Genomic DNA, 16,118 nt, shown 5'->3' with positions numbered 1-16,118 from the left:
CATTATTTTAGGTTTAGTTTTTGTTGGGAAGCTGATGTTGTAAAGAATTCTATCTTTTATGGCATCCCATTGGAATAAGTGAAATTCTTTCTAGATTTAAGTGGGTGCTTGATGGTGTTTTGTTGTCTTTTAAGATGATATTGTCAACTTGTCTTGATTTGTCTTGAAATAACCTTCATGCACCCTACAAAACTTATCATAGAATTCCTTAGCTAACTTCAACCCCATAACTTGAGCAAATACTAGATCTCTTAATAAACTGATATTTACAACTATATTCTTTATATTAGTTTTGTGTGGCTTACACTCATCTTTACTCTAAGGACCATTTGTTGGAACAACATACCCTTTCTTAACAATTACCTATATTCTAGTCAACAAACATTCCAAATGATATTCCATCATTTCCCTCCAATGGGAGTAATTTGTGTCATCAAACTTTAATGCTTTGAAATTAACATCCAATGCCATTCTAGATCTTCCCATATTTGTTAAGCTTCTCTAAGAGGAACCTTAATCTAATACTAATTATTGAATTAACCATAGGACTGATAGAGCGGGGGGGGGGCAAATTGGTTTGGACCTCAAATAATATTATTACTAAACTATTAAGTATTATACATCAAACCGTAATTTTATTATTATTGTAATTATGAACCATGAAACCACATAGCACAATGAACACATGAACACCAGATTTACATGGAGAGCCCTAAATAAGGAAAAACCATGGTAAGAATTACACTCACAACATTTATAATTTATGATAGTGATTTAGGCTCAAGGTCAAGGAGCACACTACACCTAATATGACTTCCAAAACTAAGGCACATGACCTTAGGGTAAGATATAAGGGAATTCTAGTACTGAGACTCACTAGATGAGGGAAATATGTAAACAGCATACATGAATTAAAATGAACAAGATCTCTTGACCATGAAATTATCCTTTTGAACCACTGTGTCAAAGTGACCAATATCATAGAAAATACTTTTGACATCAACCACTATCTCAAAACACTATCATACTAAAGATATCATCATCAAAGCTCTTCAAAAATATCTTTTGCACCAAATGTACATGTAAATAGTTCACATACACTTCACAAAAATTCTCACACATTCCATACCTTAACTCATAGAACCACACATCTATATATAAGATGATTTATTGAAATCCTTAAACTAGGTTGACTACAACCAAAATATTAAATATTATATAAATTAGGCCACCCAAACTAATAATACCAAATGCGGTCCTCTAGGAGATAGAGGGGACCCAAATACATAACAACATATCCTTATGAAATGATTCTTATGTACCTCTCATGCTAACAAATTCTCGAAATTTGACACCAAATGAAACATATAGATGAACAATAAAGCATGTTAACGAGTCAACTCAAAAACATCCTCCAATACAAAATTTATACTAAAGATTTATACACGCCATGATGAGACCCATATCAACATCCAAAAATAACCTCCAATTGATATCTAAACCAAAAGACCATGATCCAAATAAGATACCCCACCTTAGTCAGCTAGAGACAAAACTACTAATAAAATTGACCATAGAACAAGATAACTTCACTTGCGAAACAAAACAACATTAGAAAACAAAAATGGAACACTCAACAAACTAATTGAACATTTCCTCCAAGTTTCAACAATTGAATCCACATATTAGAGAACAACCAAGCATTCTTTGGAACTATTTTGATAGATAGTGTCATTGTTCGAAATAACAACAACCAACTTTACCATTTGAGCAACAAAGGACCTAAAAACTTGATAGTATAATATGCATAAATCATAAACAGTATATCTATAACCACAATCCATAATGTTCACAAACTATAGGAATTCCAAGTACCCTTCCACTAAATCATTAAATACTTTTTTCTGCATATTGAAACCGCCACTATAGCACACTTTCAAAAATGCCTTCTACATACTCAACATCATCATAACACCACACAACAACATCAGAAAGGTCACTTCTAGACCATCTACATGATATAATGCCATTAATTACAACACCATACATGTTGACATCAATGACAACACAACTTAATATAGCTCAATTTTCCAACACTATGCAAGTCCTAACATTGATTTCCTTGACAATTTATTTATTTTATGTCTATGCAATTATTTTATGTTCATTATAAGATGTTTCTTTACAAGAATCATTATAATGAGGTAGAAACATACATGATAGGTGAATATGAGTACATGCATTCTAAATTTATGGAAATGGTTATCCCACTTTGTGTACCCAACTATAAATCATAATTTATATAATGTATCATTAGTTGTAAGTGATTTTGATTAATTATGATGACATTATAGTATCTTGTGTAATATAAAAATTTATGATAGTTGTAAGAGTTAAAAATGACATATTCATGATAGATGGGAGTAAATAAATATAAGTACCTATTAATGTAGGGGTGTTGCATGCATTTCGGTGGCTTGTATGTTCAAGAAATAGGTTGCATGCATCTAGAAATTAAATTTTTTTTTATTGTGGACAATAAAATTTTTTATGGTTACTTTGTTAGTTTTCCTCTAATAATTCAAGATATAAATCTTCATTTTGCTCTTTGAGCTTGCTAATGTTTTGTAAAATGTTTCTAATACTCAAACACTCATGCTTAAATATCTATTTTTATAAATAAAAAAGATTAGTGTTCAAATGTGAATTTTGGCCAATGAAAAGAGAAGAATTGATATGATTTTTTTTATGAATAATGACATGTAAAATTATTATCAATGTTAATGGAAGATTGAATAATATGTTTATTAAGATATTAGAATTAATTTGTCAAACACCCATACCAAAATATCATTTTTAATACAATCAAAAGTAATTTTTTATGAGTAAAAATAGGACAATTTCTTACAACTTTTTAGTAACATGAATACAAGAATAATGTAAAAAACTAATTAAGTATTTGATCCAGTGTAATATTCAATAGAATTTACATGTTGATAAACATTATATGTTTTGAAATCATGAAATTTGCACAACCTATATGGATTCTTATCTAAAATATTTTTGTAGGTTTGATAGTAGATTTTTATGATAGACTTTTACTATGAAATTTTAGCAAAACATACACATAGATTGCTTGGAACAAGTTGGAAAGTATAGAAACAAAAAACTTGCAAAAAAATAAAATTAAAATACACATATTTTTTGATAGAACAAAAATAATTTCATTAACTGAATGAAATAATCAGCATGTGTTTAATAAAATAATTAAGAACTACCATATTAGATAAATTTTCAGTAAACAAGCAGAGAAAGAAAAGTCACGGTTAACTCGCTATTCACATTAGTTAGCTTAATGCATGAGTCTATTAATTATGAAGAAGAACTACTGCTTCTGTAATCTACAAAGAAGAAAACTACTACTAAAGGCATCCCTTAAGGCTAACAAAGGAGATATAAAAGAGAAAATAGGCAAAACCCAGTGGGAACAAAATCCCCCCTAAAAATAAACACTAACTACACATGACATCTACTATGCATCAATGCCCTTCATCCCTAGAAGGTCTTGCATAAAGTGAAACTTTTGTTTAGTGCATGCCTTCGTCAAGATGTTGACAATCTAGTGAGAAGTGGGATAATACTCCAAATCAATGACTCCATCATGGATTAAATCACTAATGTGGTGCATGTGAATCTCGATGTATTTTGTTTGTTTTTGTATAGGATTTTTACAAAACTTCAGTATACTCTATCATCACACCAAATAATAGTCAGATGATGAAAATGAATATTGATCTCATTCAAGATGTTCTACAACCAAATAGTCTCAATGGTTATATTGACTACACCTTTATATTTGGCCTCTATGAATGATAAAGTATGGGGCCAAATCCTAGACTAAGAATATATCCTAATGTGGACTTCTGATTAATGCTATCACTAGCCCAATTGAAATTAGTATATCTAGTGAGATCCAAAGTACATCCTGTTGGATAATGAATCCAATAGCTAATGGTTCCTTGAACATATCGAAGGATGCAGTTATCAAGAGATGACCCCAACTACATATGAGAGATATATATGGGAGTGAGTTAGATAAAGAAGACTCCCCACAAGCTAATGGTAGTGTGTGCATTCCACGAATGGTGACATTTCTTTGCCATCCTTAAGCTTTACCCTAGATAGTAAAAGTGTGGCTACAGGGTTATCATGAAAAATCTATCATGCAAAGCAATTTTGATTGTAATAATGGTTGTGGCTGAATCACTTGTTATTAGTAGATCATCTACATAGAGTACTATGAGAAACATAGAATCAAATGTTCTCATCATATAAAATTTTGGATCAGATTTTCATCACATGAAATTTTGAGATAGAAGATAAGAATCCATTTTAGCATGCTAGGCTCTACGTTCCTACTTGAGGCCATAGTGTGATTTCTTGAGTTTTCATACCAATGATGAATTGTTTACATATCCTGGTGGCTACTCCATGCAGATATCCTCCTTGAGATCACCATAAAGAAATAAATTCTTCACATCCATGTGATGTACCTCCCACCTTCTTGCTATTCCAATGGCAAGAGCCAAATGAATCAAGTTCATTTTTGCCACTAGACAAAAAGTCTCATCATAGTCAATTCCATGAACTTGCTGAAATTATTTGACTACCAATCTTTCTTTATATCTGTTCACTTGTCAATCTATTTATTTCTTTGTCCTGTAAAATGACTTACACCTAACAAGCTTGTGATTGGATGGAAGTGGAACCAAGTCTGAAGTTTGGTTTGCATTATGGGAGTTGTACTCCTCATTTATGGTTGCTTCCGAAAGCGGATTCCCTATAGCTTCTGCATAAGATTAAGGGTTAGATGCTTGAACCACATAGGCATGCATCAACATAATGGGCTCAATAACTGAGAGTGAATGAGGGACATAAAAAATACTAGGTAACTTCCTTATTATTTGATTTCTTATAGGGGATATTGAATCATCATTGGAATCTAAATCAGGGATTGGATGTAGATTTGGACATACATGTTCATTTTCATCTAAATCAAATTCAGATATATTAGAAATCAGATCAAGATGAATAGATGAGTCATCTTAGAGATATATAAAAGGAGAAAACACAAAAGTTGTGACATGTTGATTCTAAGATCCATGCATTGGACTTTCATCAATGTAGACACTCCTCTCAATGAAGAGTGTTTCTGTTGAAAGATATAGCGATATGTATCCCTTTATGCCATTTGGATATCCAAAAAATATGCATTCTTTTCTTTGAGGCTCCAAATACTTCCTCTTGTCTACAAGACTGTGAGCCCATGCACATGATGCAAAAATGCAAAAAATGTGTGACTTCTGTTTACATACAGGTCTCTATGCTTGACAACGTATTTTTCTAGTGACCAATTTGTGAGGAGACCTATTTTGTATGTATGAAGCATTTTTGATTGCTTCAACCCACAATTTGGAAGGAAGGGAACTAACATGCAAAATGCAAATGACCATCTCTTTCAAAGATTGGTTCTTCCTCTCAGCTACCCAATTTTGTTACAGAGTGTAAGGGATTGTGTTCTGCAACTGTATACCAACTTCACTGTAAAGATGTTGGATACCATTGTTGACATAATCCTCCCCATTATCTATGTGGGAGACCTTGATTATTTTATTAGACTACTTCTTTGCTTGGGATTTGAAAATCTTGAGATTCTCAAACACTTTAGACTTGAAATTAAGAAAATACACCCATGTGTATCAAATGTAATCATCAATGAATTAGCGTTAAGAAATATTTGGCTTTGCTCATGGAAGGTTTTGGAAATGGACCCATTAGATCACTTTGAACAAGATCTAAAGGAGAAGAGGCTCTCCATGCATTCCCTTTGGAGATTTTTTCTTGTGGATGCCTTCCAAGAGCACAACCTTAACAAATACCATTAGAAAATTCTATGACAGACAAGATTTTCATCATCACCTGTTTGCTAAGTTTTTGAATGTATCTAAAATTTAAATAATTAAATCTTTCATGCCAAATTATACTTTCATCATTTGCAAGTGTTTGTAGTAAAGTAGAATCTAATTTTGCAACAAAGTTCAAAAAAGTTTATAGATGAGATTGATGATTCACCTTACCAACAACATTCTTGGAGTTGTCTTGCATGCCAAATATGCTCACAGAAACTAGGGTGAATTCAAATCTCCTTTTGGTGTCAGTATGTGTTATTTGATAGATAGATAGAAGATTAAACAAAATATTTGGAATGTGCAAGACAATCTCAAAGCTTGCAATTCCAAGCTCTACCTTCCCTATTTCAGTTGCCTCTACTAGAGAGTCATCAACCATTCGAATGGGAGGACCAACATATATTCTTAAAGAGGGTAGAGAATATTTTGTGGATGCCATGTGGTGTGAAGCTCTACAGTCAATAATCCATGCATCTGGAGGAGAATGAATATCAATTAATTCATGTGCATTATCTCTTGTTTCTGGTGGTTTTTCTTCCTACTTCTTCTTGGCACTTTCTAGAATCGGACTACCAATATTATTCTACTAAATTGTTTGTGTCATAAGATCAATTATCTTCTTTATGCATGATGATTCCAAATGGTAACTAAGATTGCAATAGATGCACTTTCATTTGCCCTTTTTATCCTTCCTTTAGTTCGAGCTAGAAGATCCATCTAGAGGCATGAGATTGCCTTTCGTTTTTGGATTTGGATCCTTCTTTCCTTTGCCTTTGGATTGTTAATTTGACTTTGAATTTTTCTTTTGACTTGCATGCACATCAAGTGCACGAGCTTTGTAATTTTTCAAAGTGCCCATCTTGATGAGTTTATCTTAATCATTTGATTGGTATTATGGATGTGTTGCATTAGTTTTGTCATTGATGTCAATAGTTATCCTTGTGGAGATCTTTGGTTATGCTGAAACGACACATTATGTTCACTGACATGTTCAGTGACATGCATAGTCACTAGTATATTGTTCACCAGCACTAAGGATGACTTGTTATCATCTAGAGATCATTGGTTTATGTCAAAGACATGGTTTGGATACTTGGTTTTGGTGTTTTGGTTATTGGTCTTATCAGGTTGACATATTTTCTATTACTGAAAAATTGGTCTAGGTTATGGATCGGTATGCATTATGTATTCCATATCAGTACGACACGTTATGGAGATGACTTATTGATTGGATATTGTTGTAAATGTATTGAGCCGACATGATGCATCGCATCTTGACTTATTTGTAATTGATTGAATTGTAATATTCTTAGTGAGCTGACCTACACATTTGGTCTTAGGTTTTGGTATATATGTAAGATCTCATTTGTGAGATGATATGTGATGGTATATGGTATGTAAGGTTATGGTATTGTAAGGTTCAAGGAAGGTTTGAAGGTGATTATCAGATCTTAACCATTGCTGAATCTAGCATTGTAGATGCTACTTTGAGCAGTACATTATCATTGGATTTAACCATCCAATTGTAGTCAGTGTGACTCCTATTTTGTGATTAAGCAGTGAGGTCTAGGCAGTTGGCCTTTCTACATGTGCAGACCCCATTTGTATACACATACTATCTGCAGTAGTATCATCTGATTGTGGTAGGGTTTCCCACCATGGTTTTTCCCCTTACAGGGTTTCCACGTTAAAATATATGTGTTATGTGTTGTGGATGTTGTTTCTCTTTCTGTTTTATGTATTAAGTTTCACTGTTACTAATATTAACTATTAATCTATTAACCAACATTAAGTTTGGTTTACCAGTATTAAGTATCATGTATGATTATGTCATATTTGGGTTGAAATTAATAGACAACTGATTCAGTCCCCCATCTTAGTTGCCTCTCAGGTCCTAACAATTGGTATCAGAGCTAAGTCCTCTTTTTGCAGAAGTCTAACAACTTGAGGAGATCCTATGGCAACAAATTTTTTCAGGAAGGATAGTCTGACACTTGATGGAACTAACTATGGTATATGGAAGAACAGAATTGAGACACATCTGAATTGCATTGGAAGAGACATATGGGAAGTTACAAAGAATGGCTATGTTGGTCCTACACCGAATCAACCTAATCCACCAACATTGGGTAAAGATCAAGAGAATGATTGCAAAGAAAGAGAAGCACTTTTGAGCATATTTTCAGATCAGAAAATCATGGGATTATCAGACCAATCTACTGCTAAAGATATTTGGGATAAATTGGAGACATTGAATGAAGGAGATACCACTATCAAAATTGCAAAACTAGAATGCTTCCGGGTTAGGTATGAAAATCTGAAAATGGAAGAAGATGAAAGAATTTTTGCTTTTATGGAAAGGGTTAATGAAATTGTTTTGGGAATACAATGTTGTGGAGGATCCTTAAGTGGAGATGAAATTTTTTCTAAATTTTTAAGAGCTTTGCCACTGGCATATAAAATGAAAGTAACTACTATTAATGAGTTGAGAACAATGCCTAATACATCAGTATCTAGAGATACCTTGGTTGGAAAAATTTCAACATTTGAGCTTGAGGAATTTGGTCTTGTTGCTACAATTAAGATAGATTTATCCTTCAAAGCATCATCATCATCATCTAACAAATCTGATTGGAAAGCACTTTATGCAAAAGAACTTGAAGATATCAAGAGGGAAAATGAAGAACTGGAAGAGCTTGAAGCACTATTTGCAAGGAAAATGCCTAAAGGTCCTATTGGAAGTAAGTATGAAGGTAAAGCATCATTTAAATGTTTTAACTACAATAAAGTTGGTCATATGGAATCTAGATGTCCTGATAGACATGCAAGATTGAGAGAGGAAGCTAAAAGGATATATAAGCCTAACCTTGAATATCAAAGATACAGATTTAAGAAGAATAGAGATAAATCATGTTATTATGTTGATGAAGGAGTTATTGATGATTTTGATGAAGAACTGATAGACAATGGATGGGCTTTTGTTGCAATAAAAGAAGATCAACTAGCACCTATTGTTCCACCGGTAGAGAAGGCCCTGGCAGCTAAAATTGAAGAAAAGGATGAATGAATTATAGATTCCAAATGTTCACATCATATGACTGGTGATAAAAGTAAATTCTTATCTTTTTAGGAATATAGTGGAGGTCTAGTAAGATTTGACGATGATAAATCTTTTTTGATCAACAAAAAAGGCACTATATCTTTTGATGGTAACCACAATACTAACAACATTCACTATGTTGAAGGTTTGAAGCATAATCTTTTGAGTGTTGGTCAATTAGTTGAAAAGGGATTTTAGTTACAATTCAAGAATGGTAAATGCAAAATCATGAATAGAATTGGATTGGAGATTGCAACTAGTAATCAGACTAGAATTTATATCTTTCATTTGAATAATAGTGATAAGACATGCTTGATTGCACATATTGATGAAAGCTGGCTATGGCATAAGAGACTTTGTCATGTGAATTTTGATTGCATTGTATAGATTGGTTCAACTAAGGTTGTAGAGGATTTACCTAAGATTGTGAAACCTCATAATCCGGTATGTAAGGAATGTCAAATGGGAAAGCAAGTTAGAACAACTTTTAAGAGTATTTCTGAGAAATACAATAATGTTCTTGGTTTAATTCATACTGGCCTGTGTGGACCGGCAAGAACAAGAAGTCTATAGGGAGATAGATACTTTATGCTAATTATTGATGATTATTCTAGAGTGTGTTAGGTTACTATTCTCAAGTACAAATCAAAAGCTTTTGGAAAAATCAAATTATTTAAGGAAATGGTAGAGAATGAAACCGGTAAGAAAATCAAATGTTTGAGATCAGATCAAGGATGAGAAGTTACATCTAAGGAGTTTAATACATTTTGGGAAGTGAATGGAATCAAATGACAACTATCAACACCTTAGACACCTCAGCATAATGGAATTGTGGAAAGGAAGAACAAAACTATTCTAGATGCAACTAGAAGCATGATATTGGAAACAAATCTACCTCATGTGTACTGGAGAGAAGCAGTGAATGCAACGATTTACATTTTCCACATAGTTCACATCTAAGGTGAAACTGGTAAGACCCCTTATGAACTATGGTTTGGTAATACTCCTACTCTTAAATATTTCAGAATATTTGGAAGCAAATGTTATATTAGGAGAGATGAGTATGTTGGTAAATTTGATCTTAGAAGTGATGAAGGAATATTTCCTGGTTATTCATCTAAGAGAAAAGCATATAGATGTTTTAATAAAATATTGCAGAAGATCATTGAGAATGCTAATGTGAAGATAGATGAACAATTTAGAGGAAATTAAAGGTCTATAGATTCTGAACCGACAGTTGAGATGATCATAAATGAACCAATACAGAGTGCATCGGTATAGAATGTGGATCCAATCAAACCGACATCATCAGAGAATTCCACAGTGACTAAACAACAGCAACATGTGAATAAACCCAGGTATGTAAGATTCAATCACTCTGAAAGTCAAAAATTTGGGAATAAGCATCAAGGTGTTATGACAAGAGGAAGACTAACAAATGAAGAGGTATTCTTAATTTCTCAAATTGAACCAACATCTGTTATTGAGGCATGTGAAGATAAATTTTGGATAAAAGCTATGGAAGATGAATTAGAACAAATTGAAAAGAATAATACATGGACAGTAGTTCCCTGGCCTAAAGACAAAAATGTAATTGGAACTAAATGGGTATTCAGAAATAAACTTAATGAAGATGGTAAGGTAATCAGAAACAAAGCAAGATTAGTGTGTAAAGGATATTCACAGAAAGAAGGAATTGATTACAATGAAACCTTTGCACCGGTAGCTAGAATTAAGGCAGTCATGTTATTTCTTGCATTTGCAACACATAAGAACTATAAAGTATATCAGATGGATGTAAAATGTGCATTTTTGAATGGTGATCTTGAAGAGGAAGTTTACATTGAACAACCTGATGGATTTTCATTGACAAATAATGAAAATATGGTTTGTAGATTAAGGAAAGCTTTGTATGGATTGAAGCAAGCTCCTAGAGCTTGGTATGCTAGATTGGACAAATATCTTTTGAAGCTTGGTTACACTAAAGGTAATGTTGACACCAACTTATATTTCAAAGTGACTAATGATGACATCTTGGTTATTGAAGTTTTTGTTGATGATATCATTTTTGGAGGAAAAGATGGATTGTGTAAAGACTTTGCTAATAAGATGCAGGAAGAATTTGAAATGTCTATGATTGGGGAGATAAAATTATTTTTAGGATTGCCGATTGCATGGATTGATAAAGGTATATTCATATGTCAAACAAAGTACTTGAAGGAACTACTAAAGAAATTTGGTATGGAAAACTCTAAACCGGTAAGTACTCCTATGACTACAATTGATAAATTGACATTGAAGGATGATTCAACTCTTGTTAATCCGACAAGATACAAATCTATGATTGGAGGTTTACTGTATTTGACACAAGAAAGACCTAATATAATGAGTACAGTATGTATTGTTTCAAGATTTCAGAGTAATCCTAAAGAAAATCATGAATCAGCAGTGAAAAGGATTTTCTGGTATTTACTAGGCACAACAAATCTTGGTTTATGGTATCCTAAAGATGAAATTTTTTATTTATGTGCATACACTGATGCAAATTGGGTAGATGTAGATGACAAAAAGAGCACCACTAGCGGAACATTCTTTCTTGGTAGCAGATTGATTTCATGGTTGAGCAAGAAATAGAGTTGTACATCATTATCAATAGAAGAATCCAAATATGTTGCAACAACAACTAATTGTACTTAGGTATTATGGATTAAGCAAATGTTTAAGGATATAAAGGTAAAATGCACAAAACCTATAGTCATTTATTGTGATAATTCAACAACAATTGATATATCAAAGAATCTAGTATTTCACTCTAAGACTAAACATGTTTCTATGAAATATAATTATCTGAGAGAGAATGTTGAAGAAAAAGAAGTAAGATTGGTTTATGTGAATACTAAAGAGCAAGTTGCATATATCTTTACTAAGCCTTTGCCTAAGGAAACCTTTGAATATCTCAAAGAGAAGCTTGGGGTAATACCCTCACCAGTAGAGACTTAGACAGTTGAAGACTGACATCAAACTAGCAGAAATTAACAGAGAAACCTTTTTCTAGCTTTGATGGAGGAGAGCTACTTCTTAGGGGGAGTAGTTGGTTATAACAATTGGTTATTGTAATTGGTTATATGAGTTGGTTATGTGTTCTAATATTTGTATTGCTTTGGCATTTGATGTCAAAGGGGGGTAGATATCTATGGAAAAACATTATCCTTGGGGAGAGATTATTCATTGGGGGAGAGATATATACTCACTGCATTTTGGTATTGATCTATTCTAGAGATTGTTGGTTTTTGGTTTTTGGCATTCTATTTTTAGCACTTAGATGTTTTTCCATCTAGTGTTGCCATGAATGCCAAAGGGGGAGATTGTTGGTATTATGGATGTGTTGTATTAGTTTTTTCATTGATGTCAACACTTATCCTTATAGAGATCTTTGGTTATGTTGAACTGGCATATTGTGTTCACTAACATGTTCTATGACTTATTCACAGTCATCGGTATATTGTTCATCGCCAGGTTATATTGTTCACTGGCACTAAGGATGACTTATTATCATTTGGAGATCATTGGTTTATGTCAAAGACATGGTTTGGATACTTGGTTTTGGTGTTTTGGTTATTGGTCTAATCGGGTTGAGATATTTGCTGTTACCGACACATTGGTCTAGGTTATGGACCGGTATGCATTATTTGTTCCAGATCAGCATGACACGTTATGGAGATGACTTATTTATTGGATATTGTTGTAAATGTATTGAATCAACATGATGCATTTCATCTTGACTTATTTGTAATTGATTGAATTGTAATATTCTCAGTGAGTCGACCTACACATTTGGTCTTAGGTTTCGGTATATATGTAAGATCTCATTTGTGAGATGATATGTGATGGTATATGGTATGTAAGGTTATGGTATTGTAACATGGTATGTGTGAATATTGAAGATCATATGAGCAGACCATAGAGAAGGTTCAAGGAAGGTTTGAAGGTGATTATGAGAGCTTAACCGGTACTGAATCCAACATTGGAGATGCTACTTTGAGCAGTACATTATCATTGGATTTAACCATCCAATTATAGAAAGTGTGACTCCTATTTTGTGATTGAGTAGTGAGCTCTAGGCTGTTGGCCTTTCTACATGTGCAGATCCCATTTGTATACACATACTATCTGCAGTAGTATCATCTGATTGTGGGTAAGGTTTCCCACCATGATTTTTCCCCTTACTAGGTTTCCACGTTAAAATCTTTGTGTTATGTGTTGTGGATGTTGTTTCTCTTTCTGTTTTATGCATTAAGTTTCACTGGTACTAATATTAACTGTTAATCTGTTAATCGACATTAAGTTTGGTTTACTGGTATTAAGTATCATGTTTGATTAAGTTATATTTGTGTTGAAATTAATAGACAATTGATTCACCCCCCGCCCCCTCTCAGTTGCCTCTCACGTCCTAAGACATGTATCAATGACTCAATAAAGGCATCGAGTGTGGGCATCTTCCAAGTTGCTCATGTTGTAAGCTTGTTTGTAAGAAAAGATGAGACAAATACCACATAATTTGGACCCAATTTTGATAGGATAGCAAGAATTAATTTGTTTTCTTCCTTGGATTTTTCAATTCCACATCCTTTCCGCTAGACTAGTAAGGCGTTGAACCTTGTGAAAAAGTCTTGAATATGTTCAAAACATCTTTAGATCTAATGAGCTAAGCTCATTTTCTAGAATGTGACCTTGCATCTCATCTTTCTTTCCAAAAAGAGTCTACTGCTTACTCCAAACCTTGTTTGGTTTTGTTCATGCTTCAACATGAAACAACAATTTTGGAGACATGGATAAGCATAGAAGACCAAAGGTCTCATCCATCCTATTAAAATATTTGGATTTTTTAACAGCAGAATTAGGTTCAACCTCTTTATCCATGACTATTCGATACAAGCCTCTACTTTAACGTTGAAGCAGAATCTTTGGCTTCCATTCGAAATAGTTATATCACGTGAAAATAGCAGTGGCTAGAAATTCCATTATTTAGGCTCTAATCTTCTCTACTTGCAAAAAAGAAAGTTTATGCTTCTCCTTTCTAGCCAAGACTCTGATTCCATGTGAAATTTTAAATTTTAGCAAAACCTGCAAATAAATTGCCTGGATCTAGCTGGAAAGTGAAGAAACAAGAACCTTGCACAAAAAACAGAGAAAAATGCAAAGCGTTTTTGATAGAACAGAAATAAATTCATTAGCTGAATGTAATAATCACAATGCATTAAGAAAATAATCATTAAGAACTGCCACATTAAACAAATTTGTAGTAAAGAGGCAAAGAAAATAAATTCACGGTTAACTCGCTATTCACATTAGTTAGATTAATGCATGAGTCCGTTATTTATGAAAAAAACTACTGCTTCCGTAATCTGGAGAAGAAAATTACGGCTAACATTTATTGCCTATTTTTTTTATCAAACTCTAGAACCCATAATGAAAATATGAAAAGAAGGCATAAAAACTGTTTTGATTTTATTGAAAACTTTGAATCTTTGCATGGTTGTACTAATTGACAACCTAAAAATGTAAGAAAGAGGAGGATGTGGATTAGCAATAGCATTGATTATTTACTAATAGAAACACAAGTGTACAAGAGGTTAGGGCCAAAGGGGATCCGCATGGTTGCGAAACAGAGACGCATAGAATTTGCTTGCTTCACTATCTTCGCTTGAGAAAGTAAAGTCACTCTGTTCGATCGTGTCATAGCCGTATTCACTTTGTCGTTGTATGTCGTTGCACCCTACACCCATCATTAAGACATCTTTATCGCTGCCATGCCCAGGCGGGAATTCTGTTGAAATAGATAAATCATTAAGGTCTTGGACAGAATGTTGGGGAGTTTTATCAGAATGATTGGGAAGGCGCTTATGGCCTTGGCCTCCCTTGCCCACGTGGCGAAGGAGCTTGTTCCTGGTTGAAAAGGTAAGTGTGCAGGAACAGCGCCATAAGCTACGCCCGCACTTGTTTGCATGAGATTTGAGATCTCCCACGAGAGAAAACTCCTTTCCACAGTTATTGCAGGCATAAATCTTAGCGCAGTGGCTTCTTCTGTAATGGTTCTTAACGGATACATCGGATTTCAAGTGCTTGAAATTGGGATGACGCCTGTTGTGCCTGCAGCCTTGGAAGGGGCACGAGTAATATGATCTTCCGACCTTGGCCGTGCTGCAAATGGATACGAGGGCTTCTCTAGTTTTGTATTGCTCGCCGTGGGATCGCATGTGAACGCGCACATTCCCTGCTCGCCGGAACTCTTTCCCACAGATGCTGCACAAATGACTCTGCTCTGCAAGAATCTCCGCTTCTTCCATTTCTACAATTTCCTCTAGTTCTTCTTCACCGGCAAAACTCAGACGTTGACATTGCGACAAATCAGAAGAAGATGTGGCGATTACCTGGCAGCTGATGGAATTGAGGGCCGAGTTCGCTTGGCTTTCGCTTTGCAAGGATCGAGACTCCACTTCGTCGCTTTTCTCCCCAACTCCACAAGTCATAGAAAACAGATTTGTTTCCTCTTCCTTGCTATGTCCCACTCCCACCACGGACTTATCATCCTCTTTACCACACATGGGTTGCCGAGACTGCTCGCCTTTTAAAATCCCACTCTTAATTCTGTCTTCCATACCTTCCTCACTGAAATCTGCCAGAAAATGATTGTTTGATCCAGGGAGGCTTGGGGAAGGCACAAGCAGCTCTTAGGGTTAACCACATCTTGGAAAGCACGCTCTTTATATCGCTCACTTTCCTTCTTCCTTCCATCCATGTGTATAGTTGACTAATCAATCTCCACACATGGAAATTGTAACTTATGTACAAAGCCTAATTTATCTTGTGATCTTCTTGTTTTATCCCACAGAAGCTGTTATTCCCCTACCATCTATGCAGTTGTTTTCTAGGAATCCTACGGCTATTTAATATCTAGGTTTTCATTAGATAAAGTGGGAGAGGATCCGAACTTTACGTTAATATGTAGTTTATTTTAAAAATAGAAAATGGAATTTTTTAAGTCGGTA

General features: G+C 34.1%; 1 protein-coding gene across 1 annotated transcript; it reads right to left on the bottom strand.

Moving 5' to 3' along the window:
- Window positions 1-14,702: 14,702 nt before the first annotated feature.
- LOC131043787 (zinc finger protein STAR3-like) lies at window positions 14,703-15,728 on the bottom strand. Its single transcript, XM_057977022.2, has one exon. The coding sequence runs from the start codon at window positions 15,726-15,728 to the stop codon at window positions 14,703-14,705; it is 1,026 nt and encodes a 341-aa protein (XP_057833005.2).
- Window positions 15,729-16,118: the final 390 nt, after the last annotated feature.

The sequence above is a fragment of the Cryptomeria japonica genome, chromosome 5 (genome assembly GCF_030272615.1).
Source record: "Cryptomeria japonica chromosome 5, Sugi_1.0, whole genome shotgun sequence".
Lineage (NCBI taxonomy): Eukaryota > Viridiplantae > Streptophyta > Pinopsida > Cupressales > Cupressaceae > Cryptomeria > Cryptomeria japonica.
The sequence above is the reverse complement of the archived record's forward strand: the minus strand, read 5'-3'. Positions and strand labels throughout refer to the sequence as shown.

Excerpts from the sequence above, each read along its gene's own strand:
- LOC131043787 (XM_057977022.2), bottom strand. The coding sequence starts at position 15,728 with ATGGAAGACAGAATTAAGAGTGGGATTTTAAAAGGCGAGCAGTCTCGG.